Consider the following 18,654-nt stretch of genomic DNA (forward strand, 5'->3'; position numbering starts at 1 on the left):
GTGAGCTTGTATAGAGGGTATGCGTGTGACATCATCAAACCCAGAAGTAATGAGGGAACGCCTACTGAGTGGCAAAAAACTACTTTCAGGCCTTGACAGCCCATACATCCATACAGAAATATCCTATCTGATAGAATTTACTGACGTTAAACTCACTTTGCCCCTCACTTTGCCACTCGATTTGCCACTCACTTTATGCATGCACATACCCTCTTTATCTGTTTTACTAGCTAACCCTAAAATCTAAAATGACACAGATGCTTTCCCGGTTTTAATGAGTTAACTTATTTTCACCTCTCTCTCTCTCTCTCTCTCTCTCTCTCTCTCTCTCTCTCTCTCTCTCTATCTCTCTCTCTCTATCTCGCTCTCTCAGAGAGGGAGTGTGTCTGTGTACCTCTGCGCTTCCAGGCAGAATCCACCGGTCGGTTCAGATGCCAGGTGGTCCTGAGGTCTTGCCGCGATACCAGAGTCTACCTGCTGGAGGCACTAGTTGCTGGACAGGTACAACTCCAGACTGCAGTGGTTTCTGCACAGGACCATACTGATGCATATTAAACCTAGCAGTGTAATAATTCATAGAGGTTGATGTGTAAACTGAAAATGATATTTATCTTGAATTCTACAATTTGTTTTTGTGAACCTTTTCAACATGTGCATATCTTGTACATATTCTTGCATTGAATATGCTCGGCAGCACCACGCCTATGGAACAGCCTCCCCATGGACTTGAGAGTGCCGCAGAATGTGGAATGTTTTAAAACAGGCCTGAAAACCTTCCTGTTTCAGAAGGCTTTTTCGTGTTGAACTGTTGTCGCTTTGCACTGTTTTTTGATAACCCTGTTTTTAACCTTCTATGATTGATTATATGTTTTTAACCATGTAGCACTCTGGGATTCCTTGTGAATGAAAAGTGCAATACAAATAAAATGCATTATTATTATTATTATTGACTGGGTTACTGTTACTGTATGTATTTTTTCTCATTGAATTTGTATTTGTTTTCTTATCAAGGAAAAACAGCATAATCATTTTACAGTATACAAAATCGAACTCAAAACACTCACTCACACACTCACACGCGCACGCCCGCCCGCGCGCACGCACGCACACACACACACACACACACACACAAAACCCCCTCCCTCCCCCCCATCCTATTCACAGAATAATTGTTACTGTATGTAGTTCACAGAGGAGATTGTGTGCACATCTCAATGCCTATATTTTGACCATGTGCTGGATGTCAGGCATCAAGGCAAACATCAAGGAAGAGAAAGAACATCCGCACACTAGTTTCTAGAGCTCCGAGACTTACTTTATTTAGAGGCAACAAATTGCAACGTTTCGACCTACAAGGTCTTCATCAGGCAAATATTTTCCGGATGAAGACCTTGTAGGTTGAGAAATCCATTACACAGCTATGTGTGTCCCTGGGTCCCCGGGTCTGTCTGTCCTAGCACGAAAATAGCTTGGTTGGTTTTCACCATTTCTCAACGGTTTCTGACGCGGGGCGGCTTGCTGGAAACAGCCCAGGCTGTGGTCTAGATGTTCCGGGACCCCCACATGGTAACTCTGTCATTTCTCGACCGTTTCGGGCGGCTCGCCGGAACCGGGCCGGCACACTGGCCGCGTTCCTGTGGGTCTGGAACTTCCGCGGACCCCCCGGGGACCCCCACACGGAGTTGCACCACTCACTTCACACGGGTGTGATTTTTTTAGTACTTTTGCTCTTCGTGCCGAGTTGTATTAACAAATGTCTGAAAATATTTATTCCTGGGTTATAAGTGTGTGTGTGTGTGTGTGTGTGTGTGTGTGTGTGTGTGTGTGTGTGTGTGTGTGTGTGTGTGTGTGTGTGTGTGTGTGTGCGTGCGTGTAGCAGTGTTGATTTTGACAGCCAATTATGATTTAGTTTAGTCATAGTCTTTCAAATAAAATTTCATTTAGTTTTAGTCATATTTTAGTAATCTGAAATGTATTAGTGTTAGTCTAGTTTTGGTCCACTAAATATAAGATTTTAGTCAACTAAGTCTACATTATACAACGCCTTGATGGCGTTGTATAAAGGCTGATTTTACACTTGGTTGCATGCTGAAAATAGCCGATCTACAAGCTCACGACACGTTGCAGCGCAACACGTTTGTGTTGATGAAATTGTCAGTATATTTAGTCTTAGTTTCAATCATCATAGCTTAGTTTTTATTTTGTTTTTATGTCAGTGTAAAAAGGTAGTCGACAAACATTTTTCGTCACAGTTTTAGTTGACGAAATCAACACTGGTGTGTGTGTGTGTGTACAGTACGTACAGTATGTGCGCAATGAGAGCAGCCAGGACTGGCAGCTAAAAAGCATGGTTAGTGGTGAAGGATTCTCTGGCCCTCCGGTGATCTTCATAGCAGCAGAAACAACAGCCTGCTGTCCCCTCATCTTCACACCTTCTGCCCGGCGCGTCGTCATGGTAAGAATCTACATCTCGACCTCGCATGCCACGCGAGAATTCTACCACTGAACCACCAATGCTTATAACTTGATTAGAGTGTTTAGTGCAGGGTTTCTCAAAGTGGGTGCCGTGGCAAGCCTTGACGCAAGTCCAGGGGTGCCTCAGAATACTTGGATAATATTTGGAATTCATCAGTGTCACTGAAGTTTAACCACTTTGACAGTCTATACTTAGTAAAACAGACCCGCGTTGAACTGTACTTGGTGCGTTCTTTTTCAGCCACCAAGTCTCTTCACCCCAAATAGCAGATCTACAAGCTCACGTCTCACAACATGACAAGCTCTGAAGGCTGAGGTTTATGTGGTTAAATGCCAAGTATAAAAGTCTGTCCTAACGGAAACAAATATTCTCTCCAGTTTTCCTCTTGACATACTGTATCTATGGGGGAAAGATTTGCATATTTACCATTAATATCAAAAGGTGCAATGTAATTCAATGTAATCCAGCGGTGCCGTGGATGAAAAAGGTTATTTACAGGGGTGACCTGAGCCAAAAATGTTTGAGAACCACTTGTGCAGAGGTCGGCCTGCGAAGTCAGTCAGTCAGTCAGTCAGTCCGACAGACATGTCTTGCATGTCCTCTTCATCCTCCCAGTCCTCTTCGTCTTCATCCTCTGTGTCCTCTTCCGCGTCAAAGACGGGCAGCTTCCCAATGGGCATGAGGTCATTGTCCTTCTCAGCAATGCTCTGCAACCAGGTTTGGTGCTGCTGTTCATGCCGTCGGAGCTCGGTTCCGTCGGCACGGGGCCCATCCGGGTCGAACCACAGGGACTCTGTTGTGCGTGGAAACATGGAGGGAAACCGAGTGGACATTGTCTGCCGTTTTGGCTTCAGGAGGAGCGTAGTAAATTAAAAATATAACCACTCCTTATATAGGGTCAGGTTGAATGCTTGTCACGATGATGATGCCAGTCGTCTATATCCATATAGTTCTGCATTACCATGATGTCAGCACTAGACTAGATGCCTCTCTCATCTCCATATATGGAGCTGTAGGTCAGCCCGGGCCAAATATGGAGATTGTAATGTTGGTTAGTAATATATGTCGGATATCTCCAAATTTGGAGATAGTGAAAGCCTTCGTTACAATTATGCCTTTCTAATCTCAGTCCAAGGGATTCGGTCAGCTAATTTTATTTTGATTGAGTCCAATGGAGGGTCATACACATTTTAATTTATAAAATAAACAATCAATGAGACAATGACTTGTTGTTAACACACTGTGATTGACACCCCTGAGGGTTCATCTTTTTTGAGTGGTGCAACCACTCCTAGGGAGCTTTGTGTGTCTCTGGCTGTGTCACTGGGTCCCTGGCTGGCTGGCTGTGTTCGAGCACGAAAATAGCGTTGGTTGGTCGTTCCTGTGGGTCTGGATGTTCCGGGGACCCCCCGCGGACCCCCACACGGTAACTCTGTCATTTCTCAACTGTTTCGGACACAGAGCGGCTCGCCGGAACCGGCCCGGCCCCCTGGGCGCGTTCCTGTGGGTCTGGATGTTCCGGGGACCCACGAGCACCCCGGGGACCCCCACGCTAACTGTAATTTATAGACCGTTTCGGACACGAGGCAGCTCGTCGGAACCAGCCCGGCCCCCTGAACATCCTGTTGGTCTGGATGTTCCGCGGACCCCCGGGGACCCCCACACGGTAACTGTCATTTCTCAACCGTTTCGGACACGGGGCGGCTCGCCGGAACCGGCCCGGCCCCTTGGCCCCCTGGGCCCCCTGAACATCCTGTGGGTCTGGATGTTCCGGGGACCCCCCCGGGGACCCCCACACGGTAACTCTGTCATTTCTTGACCGTTCCGGACGCGGGGCAGCTCGCCGGAACCGGCCCGGCCCCCTGGGTGCGTTCCTGTGGGTCTGGATGTTCCGGGGACCCCCCGGGGACCCCCACACGGTAACTCTGTCATTTATTGACCGTTTAGGACGCGGGGAAGCTCGCCGGAACCGGCCCGGCCCCCTGGGCGCGTTCCGGTGGGTCTGGATGTTCCGGGGAGCCCCCAGGCACCCCAGGGACCCCCACACTAACTGTCATTTTTTGACCGTTTCGGACGCGAGGCGGCTCGCCAGAACCGGCCCGGCCCCCTGAACATCCTGTGGGTCTGGATGTTCCGCGGACCCCCCGGAGACCCCCACACGGTAACTCTGTCATTTCTCAACCGTTTCGGACACGGGGCGGCTCGCCGTAACTGGCTCGGCCCCCTGGGCGCATTCCTGTGGGTCTGGATGTTCCGGGGACCCCCACGCGGTAACTCAAATTTTTTGACCATTTCGGACACGGGGTGGCTCGCCGGAACCGGCCCGGCCCCCTTGGCCCCCTGAACATCCTGTGGGTCTGGATGTTCCGGGGACCCCCGGGGACCCCCACACGGTAACTCTGTCATTTCTTGACCGTTCCGGACGCGGGGCAGCTCGCCGGAATCGGCCCGGCCCCCTGGGTGCGTTCCTGTGGGTCTGGATGTTCCGGGGACCCCCGGGCACCCCAGGGACCCCCACACTAACTGTCATTTTTTGACCGTTTCGGACGCGAGGCGGCTCGCCGGAACCGGCCCGGCCCCCTGAACATCCTGTGGGTCTGGATGTTCCGCGGACCCCCAGGGGACCCCCACACGGTAACTCTGTCATTTTTCGACCGTTTCGGACACAGGGTGGCTTGCCGGAACCGGCCCGCCCCCCCTGGGCGCATTCCTGTGGGTCTGGATGTTCCGGGGACCCCCAAGTGGTAACTCATTTTTTGACCGTTTCGGACGCGGGGCGGCTCGCCGGAACCAGCCCGGCCTGGCCCCCTGGGCCCCCTGAACATCCTGTGGGTCTGGATGTTCCGGGGACCCCCAAGTGGTAACTCATTTTTTTACCGTTTCGGACGCGAGGCGGCTCGCCAGAACTGGCCCGGCCCCCTGAACATCCTGTGGGTCTGGATGTTCCGCGGACCCCCCGGAGACCCCCACACAGTAACTCTGTCATTTTTCGACCGTTTCGGACACAGGGTGGCTTGCCGGAACCGGCCCGCCCCCCTGGGCGCATTCCTGTGGGTCTGGATGTTCCGGGGACCCCCAAGTGGTAACTCATTTTTTGACCGTTTCGGACGCGGGGCGGCTCGCCGGAACCAGCCCGGCCCGGCCTGGCCCCCTGGGCCCCCTGAACATCCTGTGGGTCTGGATGTTCCGGGGACCCCCAAGTGGTAACTCATTTTTTTACCGTTTCGGACGCGAGGCGGCTCGCCAGAACTGGCCCGGCCCCCTGAACATCCTGTGGGTCTGGATGTTCCGCGGACCCCCCGGAGACCCCCACACAGTAACTCTGTCATTTCTCAACCGTTTCGGACACGGGGCGGCTCGCCGGAACCGGCCCGGCCCCTTGGCCCCCTGGGCCCCCTGAACATCCTGTGGGTCTGGATGTTCCGGGGACCCCCCCGGGGACCCCCACACGGTAACTCTGTCATTTCTTGACCGTTCCGGACGCGGGGCAGCTCGCCGGAACCGGCCCGGCCCCCTGGGTGCGTTCCTGTGGGTCTGGATGTTCCGGGGACCCCCCGGGGACCCCCACACGGTAACTCTGTCATTTATTGACCGTTTCGGACGCGGGGAAGCTCGCCGGAACCGGCCCGGCCCCCTGGGCGCGTTCCGGTGGGTCTGGATGTTCCGGGGACCCCCAGGCACCCCAGGGACCCCCACACTAACTGTCATTTTTTTACCGTTTCGGACGCGAGGCGGCTCGCCAGAACCGGCCCGGCCCCCTGAACATCCTGTGGGTCTGGATGTTCCGCGGACCCCCCGGAGACCCCCACACGGTAACTCTGTCATTTCTCAACCGTTTCGGACACGGGGCGGCTCTTCGGAACCGGCCCGGCCCCCTGGGCGCGTTCCTGTGGGTCTGGATGTTCCGGGGACCCACACACGGTAACTCTGTCATTTCTCAACCGTTTTGGACACAGGGGGGCTCGCCGGAACCGGCCCGCCCCCCCTGGGCGCATTCCTGTGGGTCTGGATGTTCCGGGGACCCCCAAGCGGTAACTCATTCTTTGACCGTTTCGGACGCGGGGCGGCTCGCCGGAACCAGCCTGGCCCGGTCTGGCCCCCTGGGCCCCCTGAACATCCTGTGGGTCTGGATGTTCCGGGACCCCCCTGGGGACCCCCACACGGTAACTGTCATTTCTCAACCGTTTCGGACACGGGGCAGCTCGCCGGAACCGGCCTGGCCCCATGGGCGCGTTCCTGTGGGTCTGGATGTTCCGGGGACCCCCCAGGCACCCCCACATTGAGTTGCACCACTCACTTCACCTGGGTGAGATTTTCTTTTATCACTTGGGGAACTTTTATCACAGGAGTACACTTTTTAAAGATCGACCTGTCCCTAAGCGGGAGTTTCCCCCTTACCTGTCCTCAAAGGCTCACTGCAAATATCAGTGATGAAAATAAATGTATGCATTGGCCGGGAATCGAACCCGGGCCTCCCGCGTGGCAGGCGAGAATTCTACCACTGAACCACCAATGCAATTGTGCTAAGTGTAGGGAGTGGGGGAGGGGTGATTTGTTGGGAGTGCAAGTCTCAACAGTAGCTACCGGTACTTGGGACTGGACTTGTGCTTTCTGATGCTCAAGACTTTGATACCCATATATGGAGCTCTGTCTATGTCCTTTTATGCTCATATATGGAGATATCTGTCTGTGTCCCTTCCATGACAATATGGAGATCTCTGTATCTGTCACTCAGGTCATCAGTCCCTTAAACTTGACTAGGTGACTGGGCTTTCTCTGTAGCTGCCCCCAATCTTGGAATAGTCTCCCATCCCACATTCATGACAGTAATACAGCAATTAATGTGTTAAATGTGCAGTATAAATAAAGATAGTTAACTATGTGTATCTAAGATACTAAGTTAGATTAAGTACTAAGATACAGTAGATAGTACTATAAGACAGATACTGTCTGTACCTTAGAAGTACTAAGGTACTAAGATAGATAGCACTATAAAGATAGATAGCCTATGTGTGAGTGTTTCCCCTTGTCTTCTGCAAACATAATGCTTCTAAGGTTCATTGAAAAGATCAGTGATGAAAATAAATGTATGCATTGGCCGGGAATCGAACCCGGGCCTCCCGCGTGGCAGGCGAGAATTCTACCACTGAACCACCAATGCAATGGTGATGGCTCATGGGCTCATTATTATTTTATTTTTTATATATGTTTTTTTATACGGTAAATACTTAAATACATTTCTATTTGTTTACTTGACACCATTTATTTGTATTAGCCTCTGTTCTAAAGGAACCACTCTCAATCTCGGGGCTTTATAATGCGTGTGCCTGTCTGCAGAGAAGCTCTCTCGATCACATGTTTGTCCCGCGTCTCCTTAGGCTTAGCTCTGATGCCCCTCCCCCTCCCTACAGAGCCAGCTCGAGGGGGATGGTGTGGAGGAGCACATTCCACGCTTAGAGCAGTGGTAGGAGAGCACCCCCTGCCGTTTGACCATGTGGTATTGCACTGCCCCGTGGGCCGTCCCCAACCACAGCCACAATTAAGAATGTCACCCTTCAGGCTAGTGCTGCACCGTTCTTGCTCAAACGTGAATCTTGATTTTTCTTCCACAAGAATTGAGATCACGATTCTCATTTTCTTTCATGAAAATATTTATTAAAAAAAACAATAAGATTAACTAAAATAAATTGGATAGCCAACTAGTGCTGAACGATTCTTCACAATTTTTCACAAAATTAGATTGCATAGGTGTCTGAATGTAAATCCATAACTGAAAGGAAATAAATGAATCGAGATCTCTATCTTTTTTTTGATTAATACTAATCACTACTTCAGGTTCATTATATAGGCTTCAGCTCGGACTGATGATACAAAGTTTAATTAACAAAAAATAATGGGTAAGAGACTGTATTAAGGTCGGATCTATAATGCATTATAAGCTATAAATGTTTATAATTATACTTATAAGGATTATCCCCTTTAGGACGGAATTCATTTCTAATGATGAAAACAATTGTTTATTTGTGTTTCTGCCATCAATCATACTATAATACGTTGATATACTAAATTCGAATTTTAGCACAAATAATAGATATAAATGTAGGTAGCCTATGTGCCAAAGTTGTCACAGTAGGCTATTAGAGTTATTACACTATTACACTTATTACACTAGTACACTTATTGCACTTATTACACTTATTACACTATTACACAATTACACTTATTACACCTATTACACTTATGACACTATTACACTATTGCACTTATTACACTATTGCACTTATTACACTATTGCACTTATTACACTATTGCACTTATTACACTATTGCACTTATTACACTATTGCACCATTACGCATATTACACTATTCCACTATTAGTTATTAATATCTCTATTATTGTGATGGCATGAATCTATTAGCCCTTGTTGCCTAGGCTATTAGAGTTATTACACCATTACACTATTTACATTATTACACTAAGTACACTATTACACTTATTACACATATTTCACTTATTACACGTATTACACGTATTGCACTTATTACACTTATTGCACTTATTACACTATTATGCCTATTACACTTATTACACTATTACACTAGTGCACTTATTACACTTATTACTCTATTACACTATTACACTAATTACACTATTACACTTATTACACGTATTACACTATTACGCCTATTACACTTATTACACTATTACACTATTGCACTTATTACACTATTGCACTATTACACCATTACACGTATTACACAATTACACTATTCCACTATTACAGTTATTCATATTTCTATTATTGTGATGGCATACATCTATTAGCCCTTATTGCTGCTGGGTCAAATTTGTCCCAAACAGACATTGCCAAATATCTGACAATAGGTGAGGTCAAATGTAATCTACATCAATATATCTGTAGTTGAGTCATCGAGTTAGCTTGTGTGTATTTTTATTTTAGCACAGCTAATCTTAGAATTGGGCAGTACGTCACACACTGGCAGCCTAGAGCCATGTGATGTCGTCTCCACATCCTGCTTTTTCAAATTAATGTAATTTATTCTCCAAACCACTTGGTGCCAAAGTGCTTCCAGTCCTACCATGGCATGTGCCAAAACTGACCCAATAGGCATTGACAGCCTTCCTTTTCTACCTCGCCTATATTTGGTGCCAAATTTGACCATTATTATTTGTCGTTATTAAGGGGTTATGAAGTACCGTATTGTGATTTAAGACTAATTTATGGAAAAAGAACATTGAACATTGACTATAGTCTATAGTCACCAAAAGGGCCCATAAGGGTCCAATTGGTTCCATTTTTGCGCACTCAGAGTTATGGGGCTCCTTGAAAGTAAAACAAATCACACCCGTGTGAAGTGAGTGGTGCAACTCCGTGTGGGGGTCCCCGGAAGTTCCAGACCCACAGGACCACAGCCAGGGTGCCGGCCCGGTTCCGGCAAGCCGCCCCACGTCCGAAACGGTAGAGAAATGAGAGAGTTACCATGTGGGTGTCTCTGGGGGTTCCCTGGGGCGTCCCCAGAAGTTCCAGACCCGGTTGAGAAATGACAGAGTTATCGTATGGGGGTCCCTCTACTGTACCCTCTACTGTACTGTACTGGCACACCTGAAATCATCATATATATATACAGTTAATATGTGCATGTGTGTTTGTGTGTGTGTTAGGTTGCGCACAGGTGGTGAAAAACAGCCATGCTGTTTTCGTGCTCAGACCCACCCACCCAGCCACACACATAGCTCCGTAAGGGAGTGGTTGCACCACTCAAAAAAACTACTGTAGATGTATACGACTAACTTTGGAGTTGACTTAAATCATAACTGGCAAACATTTGAAGAAAATTGGCAACATTTACGGCAAACTAAAAGCAGAGCTACAATGTGTCCCATCACGACGTTGCGAGCTTGTAGATCTGCAGTAGACAAACTTGTATTTGTATTGGTCTGTACTGGATCGTCTGATACAATTAAAATATTTAAAAATGGAAATACATGATTAAAAAGTGAAGAATATTCAGCTGGGGATGCATTATTTAAAAATAAAAAGCAATTGCTCTCGCTGCTGAGTCACTCCTACTCTTCCCAAATCAACATGAATGTAGGCTTTTACAGTAGAGCTTATTAGAACATCCCTAGATCAAAGATTTGTATTTTCCCTTCACAGATGTCTGTGTATACTGGATTTCAGTTCTGTCTGTGACACCATTTCCTTGTGAGGAAACGAGAAGATGCCAAAATGCAGACATTTCCTCACTGAACTATGAATATACTGTAAAATAAATGCTACTTACATAATGCCAAAATATGTATACATATGTACAGTACTGTATATCTTCTTTAATGTCTAAAATAGCAGTACTTAGTAAGTAAGGAGTGTCGAGGGATGCTGCCTTACAAGTTGCGTTGGTTCTACCTGGTGGCGGAGCCACCGGTAGAACCGGTAGAACCGGTTATAGGCCTACTATGCTATTCAGAAAAAGTGACACTTAAGGAGTTTGCACTAATGTGACTGTCGAAGCACGGGGAAGAAAATAAACAACCTCACGTCTTTCACATAGATTAGCTATGGTCTTTCACCCTTTGAGCAGTGGGTCCCTTTCTCCGCTGCAGAGAATGTTGAGAATGTGATCTGATCATCCCGCTTTGTACTTTATTACTTTTCCGATTGGGTGTTAAAATAGCCAGCACAGAGAGAGAGAGAGAGAGAGAGAGAGAGAGAGAGAGAGAGAGAGAGAGAGAGAGGCTGCGTGCTGGTGGTTATTATAAAACAAATTGTAGCCTATACTCATCTTTGTTTGTGTTCCGTTTCACGTTATTGCTGAGTGACGCACACGGGACACGGGACGCAAAGCAAAAAGGGGTTTAGAAGTGACAATGTCCATCACAGGGAAAGGAAACTCCTCGCTCCGTCGGTAAAACACACTTCTCACAGGATACCTGGATACCTTGGATACCATGCCACGCTTCTCTAGATCCAAGGCTGTGAAACCAAACCAAATTGACTTGAGTAATTCTGCACGCAGGTCCATGTCTGCTGCAATTTACCTTTCTGTTCTTTCTTCTTCTCCTCCTTCCGTTCACAGTTCTTTCTCGTTTCTCGTCTTGATACGTGGCTCTGGTGTGACCAGTGTTGTAGTGCTACTTTTAGAAGTGGGGGGGACGCCCCATAAGACACGTGCACACACACATGCACACTATTTGCGTGCACGTGCCCAACGCGCACAGACACACTATTAAAACATAGAAAAGGTGTTTACAATGCTTGATCAATGATCATATCCATAAAAGTCAAAACACTTTTTCCACTGCTGAGTGACCCCTGCATGGATGTGCAGTTAGCAGAGATACAGTAGTACAGTATATAGATACAGTCATGGCCCTAGGTGCCATGGCTAAATTATATATACTAAGTGTATTTTGAAGCTATGTGATAACCTTTGTGTTCAAGTGAAAAGTTTGCCACCTGCTGGCGTGTTTTGATTTTGCAACTCATTCATTTTCTTAGCAGCCTAATTAGTAGTTGGATTCAGCTTAGTGTGTTTCAGTGTGCTGCTTCTCAGTTGTGTGAAATGTTTGGTATAGTAGTAGCAGAGCTCACTTTCTGCCTTTCTCTTGACCAGAAGCCTACAGAAGGCCACATCTGTAAGTTTATTGTATAATTTTGTGTCAAAGTGTGTATGTAAATGCTATATCATGAGACGACGATACGCCTGGTTTGTCTTCTTGAACCTTTGAATGGTTAAGCTGTTGGATCACCTGTGTAGAGGGAGGACAATAACATGAGTTGATTCTATTTTTTTATTATTTTTATTAAATGCTGGACATGCTATTGCCGGTATCAACTAGTCGGGCAAAACGAGCTGATACCAGTTTAGAATAAGCTATTGGTGTTGATAATGACCATCCATCCATCTTCAACCGCTTATCCGTAGTCGGATTGCGGGGGCAACAGCTCCACCAGAGAGCTCCAGACTTCCCTCTCCAGATCCAAGGACAGATCATTTGTCTTCTTCCCACTAAATTGTCTTCCACCAAGACAATGGATTATATCTATGTAAAGTCATTGACTTTACATTGACACTGTGGTCTAATATTGTTCAGAGAAAGTAATGGACCATGGCAATTTAATTTTGGTTCATTTTTTAACATTTATGAATACTGTATAAAAGAAGACCCAGAAAAAGCCTAGAGGCTATTTTCTCCCTAGTCACTGGGTGACTACTATTTGTGTGATAGATGAAATATTGTGGTGTCACTTAATGTGAATATAATATAATATATTTTTGGGTGGCGATTAGTGTTTCAGAGCAAATTGTAGTGAGTGACACCAAACAGCTACAGTTTAACTCAAGAGAGAACCTGCCTGATATCATTGCCACAGCGCCCTCTAGTGTTTATTGTTTATTACGGATCCCCATTAGTCCTCATTACAGTGAAGGGACCAAAGTGAGCTGCGGGAAGAACATTACCAGCATATAAGTTTGAACCACAGCCAGACTTGATGTTTTGTTTGATGGAAACAAGGCGGTCTAAAATGTCATTTGAGTCCTATTATCTGCCAATATCTACACCAAGTGCCAACACAAAGAAATACATTTTTCATTAAGACTAGCAGAAACCTGTTGTTGTTCTGCCCATGTTCCATCTTCCATTAGACTTGCATCGTGTTATTGCCTGTGGGCATCTGAACGTTTTTTTACTCCTACCCAACATAATAAAATATGAATGATCAAAGGGGGGACCCCCCCCCAGAAGCAAAGATTTGAGTTAAAAACGTTCACTGTGAAAGAATATAAATTCATAAGATTTGCACACATTAAAAAAAAAGAAAAAAAGCTATAAGGTGACACAGATGCGTCCTCATCAGGTCTAAATGGGTTAACCGTTAACACCCCCAAAACACAACATTTACCCCCCCCCCCCCCAAACCCCCATCCTATAGGATCTTTTTTATTTTCCTCTGTCGATCTGAATGAGGATATGACGACTTTATCATTTGAAAAAGTTTTGAGGAATGTCCTATAAAGACAGGCTCTTTTTTTCCCCCCCTTTCCCACAGAAGCACTCGTACTCTTACTGTGGCTTCGTCTGTGCTTCAAGACGACGACCCAGAGCCTGAAGAGCCATCGGACCAAGAGTGCGCCCCCCCCCCCCCCCCCCCCAGGCCACCGGTCAAAAAGCCCATCTGCCAGAGCAAGCGAGCGGGGCCTCTCTGGGCCCTCCGCCCCCTCAGAAACATCCTTGCTCTGAGCAGCGCTGCTGGGTCCCTCGCCAAGATGTCTTCAGCCGCCTCCTCCTCCACCTCCTCCTCCTCCTCCACAGGCATCAACAGCACCGCCCTGCAGGGCGCCCGGCCTTCTCTCCCCGCTTGGCTGGAACCTCTGCTGCAATGTGCGATCTGCTTGGAGCCCAATGACCGGATCTCCAAGGCATGGATTAAAGTTCTCAGTCCTCACGATAGCATTTCAGTCATTTGGGGATTCCATAGAAGCCAGTAGTTGCTAGCCTGGTTAATAAACCAGACCGAATCAGCCGTTGGCAAAAAAAAGTTGCCTACCAGCGGATTACGGTCTGGCGAGGCTCAGTAGCACGCCTCTTTCCTACAGCAGAGAACAGGTCGGACCAATCGGGACACGGTATGCAATATAGGCGGGCTTTGGTACAGTGACGTTCAATGCTTGAGACTTTTGACTGACAGTAGCTCTGACCAATTGCGTCAAAGAGAAAATGTTCCCCGGGAAATGAAATCCAAGTGGAGCCAGCCCAGACTGATATACCGCGACAGTGTTGTGTGATATTAGTCTGGCTTATTAGCCAGGCTAAGTAGTTGCGGCCCTGAAAATAGCAGATCTACAAGCTCACAGGCACAGCACGCTGTGAGGTGTTGTGGGCTTGTAGATCTGCTATTTTTTCAGTTATTAGTTATTTTAAGATGACAGTATTTGAAGTGGTCAAACTAGCAATAAGATTCATGTTCAGAAGCAACTTCCATGAAACATGAATGGCCTCTAGGACAGTGGTTCCCAAAGTGGAGTCCGGGGACCCCCAGGGGTCCTTGAGGGAGCTCCAGGGGGTCCCCAGCTAAATGATAGTTTGGAACCAAATGGACCCTTATGTGTCTGTAACTCAGAGAGCGTACAAATGGAACCAAATGGACCCTATCTCAGAGTTAAATTAACATTTATTTTATTGACACTATAAATAAACGCCTTTCTCGGCCCCACCCCTCTCCCACTGTTTATTATTATAAACTGTTTATAATATAAACAGTGGGAGAGGGGTGGGGCCGAGGTTGGTGTTTAGTTTCCAAGATGGCCGCAGCACCAGGAGGGGGTGGGGCGGAGGTGAGCGGGCGGGGTCGACATATGCCCTTACTGGGCTGCATTCAAGACACTTGCCTTGTGTCTGACACCTGACTTGTGTCTGAACACAGCTTTGATGGATGTGTTCTGCCCCCCTCCCCCCATCAACCATCAAACAAAATGTTTGGTCAAACCATATGGGCTTCCATTGGAAATGCATTGGAGCTGCCATTAAACAAAGACACAAGACGGGTGTCTTGAATGTGTGAACGCAGCCCAGTAAGGGCATATGTCAACCCCACCCCCAATACCTAAACATCCACATCTTGCATACGGATCACTGTTGGGTGGGGTTTTAGGGTAGAGGAGGGTCTGCTTTGCTTTCACACTGTTTCACTAATCAGATTATGGGACAAAAGCGGTTCGTTGTTGAGTCATGAGGTTTTCTGTTGCTTCTATTCCATGTGAAGATGCTCTCCTGTCAGCACACCTTCCACCGGCAGTGCCTCCAGGACATGGTGCTCAGCTCCAGCCAGCCAGCCTGCCCTGTGTGCCGCACGCCGGTGGAAGGTGTGCTCGACGCCCTCCCACCGAACATGTTCCTGGGGCAGTTGCTGGACTCCACAGGTCTGTACTGGGTTTATATTTATATATTTTATTAAATTACCTTGATTCATATTGGATTCAATTTGGGGAGAGCTAAAACATTTGGGAGCCCCTATTGATGCTTTTGCCTCAAGTGCCCCCCCCCCCCCCCCATGTAAGGTTGCTGAATGATAAGCAGAAGTTCTTTCTTCTGGTGAATTCCACAGAGCACCACAGGGAGGTGGCCTGCCAAACGAATTGACAGCAGCCTGTACTGTCTGCCAAACTGAGCGGCAGCGTAAGTACTGTTTTATTTACTGCTGGTGTAAACCTGTAGTCAAGTTGTACAGGGTAGCAATAGTGTTTTATTTAAATACAAGAATGCTCTGGTCAAATGGCACATGCACTGTGATCTGTCCTTCACCTGTAAACCTGTCAATCTGTATATTGCACTTTCCCTCCATACACTGACACGAAGGTAGACAGGAACGCCCACAAACGTCACATCCGGATTTAGCCTGGGGTAAAGACAATGGTCTTCCCCATAGTTATAATGGCGTACGATCCTTTGGAAAATCCATCACAAGGACATCTGGAACGCAATTGTTCAGTCGCCCTCGGAAAATTGACTTATTAAGTATACGAGATGATTTAGCCATGGTTTACATGGCGCTGGTCTGTCATGGCGGAACTTCAACCTGTTTTACGCACTTTCCCATTTACAACGTTAACGTCTACATACATGTTCAGATTTCAAATATAAAGTGCTCGCCCCAGAGCCACGGAAGTTACAATCCTCCTCTGGTGGGTAGAAGTACCCGTATCTTCTGCATTGTTCCATAAAAAGCGTTTTAATCCTACTAACCCTATCTCGCAGCACATGTTCGCCAACCAGCAGTGCATGTTCGACAACATGTTTGGACTAACGGGACTTCAGATCTATGGGCAGTCTCCGAAAACCTATGGTTGACATTGTTTTCGGGTTAACGGAACACCCTGTGACGTCGAGTATGTTGGGGCTTGGGGCCTTAAGCCCCCGTGAAGAATTTGTAAAGCTGCGTTCAGACTTAATATATATATATATATATATATATATATATATATATATATATATTCGCCTCGGTTCGTCCAGTTTGTGCAGCGTCAGGTCGCGCCACGCCCGAACTCTGCCACGTGACACGTCGATTCGATCACTGTGTGCAGCGCTCGCTCTACACCAGAGCCTGTAGCTTTCAAACGGATTGTCGCTCTACACCAGAGCCTGTAGCTTTCAAACGGATTGTCGCTCTACACCAGAGCCTGTAGCTTTTTAAACGGATTGTCGCGTAGGCCGGGATCAGGATTATTTTTCCAATCTAGGAACGACGTGGAATATTCTCTGAATCCTGGCAGTCAATGTGTTTTAATAAAGTATTTATTCCTGTCACATCAAAGTCGTTATTATTGTATTCCTTCATTGCAGACCAGGGTGCAGCAGAGCCTGTGGCCGGAACCTGCACACAAGCTGATGTAGAGGAATGTGGAACATCACATCCATCCAGAGATGAGCAGCTCCTGTCGTCAGACTCTCACACAACAGACAGTGATGACTGGGAAGAGGCCAGGGAGAGTCGGTCAGGTAGTCTGAAGAAACACCAGCGTGTCCACACTGGAGAAAAACCTTTCCACTGTCAACATTGTGACAAGAGTTTCAGTCAGTCGGGTCACCTGAAGACACACCATCTTGTCCACACTGGAGAAACACCTTTACACTGTCAACATTGTGACAAGAGTTTCACTCAGTAAGGTAGTCTGAAGACACACCAGCAGCGTGTCCACACTGGATAAAAACGTACAGATGGAGTGCTGAGGTTGTACTGGATAAAAACGTACAGATGGAGTGCTGAGGTTTTTTTTATTTTATTTTATTTTCCTTTTTTATTCAGTGGCAAAGTGAGTTTAAGGTTACTTAATGCCAATATTATTCCACTCACCTTGAGCTGAGACTTGGATACCTTGCCACTCTTCTCTAGATCCAAGGCTGTGAAACCAAACCAAATTGACTTGAGTAATTCTGCACGCAGGTCCATGTCTGCTGCAATTTCCCTTTGTTCTTTCTTCTTCTCCTTCCGTTCACAGTTCTTACTCGTTTCTTGTCTTGATACGTGGCTCTGGTGTGACCAGTGTTGTAGTGCTACTTTTAGAAGTGGGGGGACGCCCCATACGTGCGCACACGCATGCACACTATTTGTGTGCACGTGCGCAACACGCACAGACACACTATTAAAATATGCAGACGTGTATAGACGTTTAGAAACTATTTACAATGCTTGAATTTATTTATTTTTCTTTAGACTTGAGAGAAGTCTCCCCACTACACCCCTGGTCGTAAACCAAAAACGTGACGTGACTACATTATGTTTACTCAAGGACTGTACAATTTGGAAGGATTTTACTTTACTGAATTGTTGATAAATACATGCAATAAACAATTGTAATGCATAGAATAATGGATGGTTTGCAGCGGATATTCATTTGCTGATTACGTTTCCTGGTGTCTAGTCAAAGTGATGCTGTTCGCTGAGACAGTGGGTGCGACCATAGATATTTAAAAAAATTGATGCCTCATTGGCCGCTGCAGTTCATTGGAGCGACATGTCTCCAATGAAGGCAGGAAGTGCACACTTATGCCATATCACCATAGCAAATATCCTATTGTATGTCATGACTCATGACATACAATAGCTCATGACATATAGCCTACATTACAATACAAAACAAGACAAACAAACAAAGTTATTAATCCAACAATACAACCGAGCCAGGGGAGCAGAAAACATTAAAGAGTGAACACAAAGCAACAATTCTCTGCAGCTTTCTTATTTAGAAGAGCTGAAAGAATGCTGAGTCATGTGACTCCTCCATGTCTCGTGCATGTTGATGTTGTATCTCTCTCTGATGCTGAACAAAATAATAACGGACCTTGATATGAAATGGGTTGAAATCCAGCAGTGTTGATTTCCTCGACTAAAACTAAGACAAAAAATGTTCATCGACTACCTTTTTTCACTGATGAAAACTAAGTGGAAACTAAATGAAAACTAAGCTATGATGACTAAAACCAAGACTAAATGTATTGACAATTTCGTCAACAAATAAAAACTAGACCCAAATGTTAGGTAGGACTAAATTTGATGTCAAAATCAACACTGAAGTCCAGTGCAGTACACGACCACATTACTTATACAGTAAGTGCCGTTGTCTACCAGTAGATGGCAGTGTGTGCATGGATAAA

At 46.6% G+C, this 18,654-nt stretch overlaps 1 protein-coding gene and 1 long non-coding RNA gene across 2 annotated transcripts in view; both read left to right on the top strand.

Moving 5' to 3' along the window:
* LOC306917572 (cilia- and flagella-associated protein 47-like) overlaps nucleotides 1-835 on the top strand; it is an 89,025-nt gene extending 88,190 nt beyond the window's left edge. The window contains exon 50 of the mRNA XM_079495868.1: nucleotides 374-835. Coding sequence (XP_079351994.1) covers nucleotides 374-555 — 182 coding nt within the window. The 3' untranslated portion in view covers nucleotides 556-835. The remainder of the gene's footprint in view (nucleotides 1-373) is intronic.
* Nucleotides 836-15,345: 14,510 nt separating this feature from the next.
* LOC306917409 lies at nucleotides 15,346-17,223 on the top strand. Its single transcript, XR_013789163.1, has 3 exons — nucleotides 15,346-15,422; nucleotides 15,608-15,678; nucleotides 16,843-17,223. It is a non-coding gene; the product is annotated as an uncharacterized lncRNA (long non-coding RNA).
* Nucleotides 17,224-18,654: the final 1,431 nt, after the last annotated feature.

The sequence above is a fragment of the Electrona antarctica genome, assembly GCF_951216825.1.
Source record: "Electrona antarctica genome assembly, chromosome: 24".
In the NCBI taxonomy this organism is placed as follows: domain Eukaryota; kingdom Metazoa; phylum Chordata; class Actinopteri; order Myctophiformes; family Myctophidae; genus Electrona; species Electrona antarctica.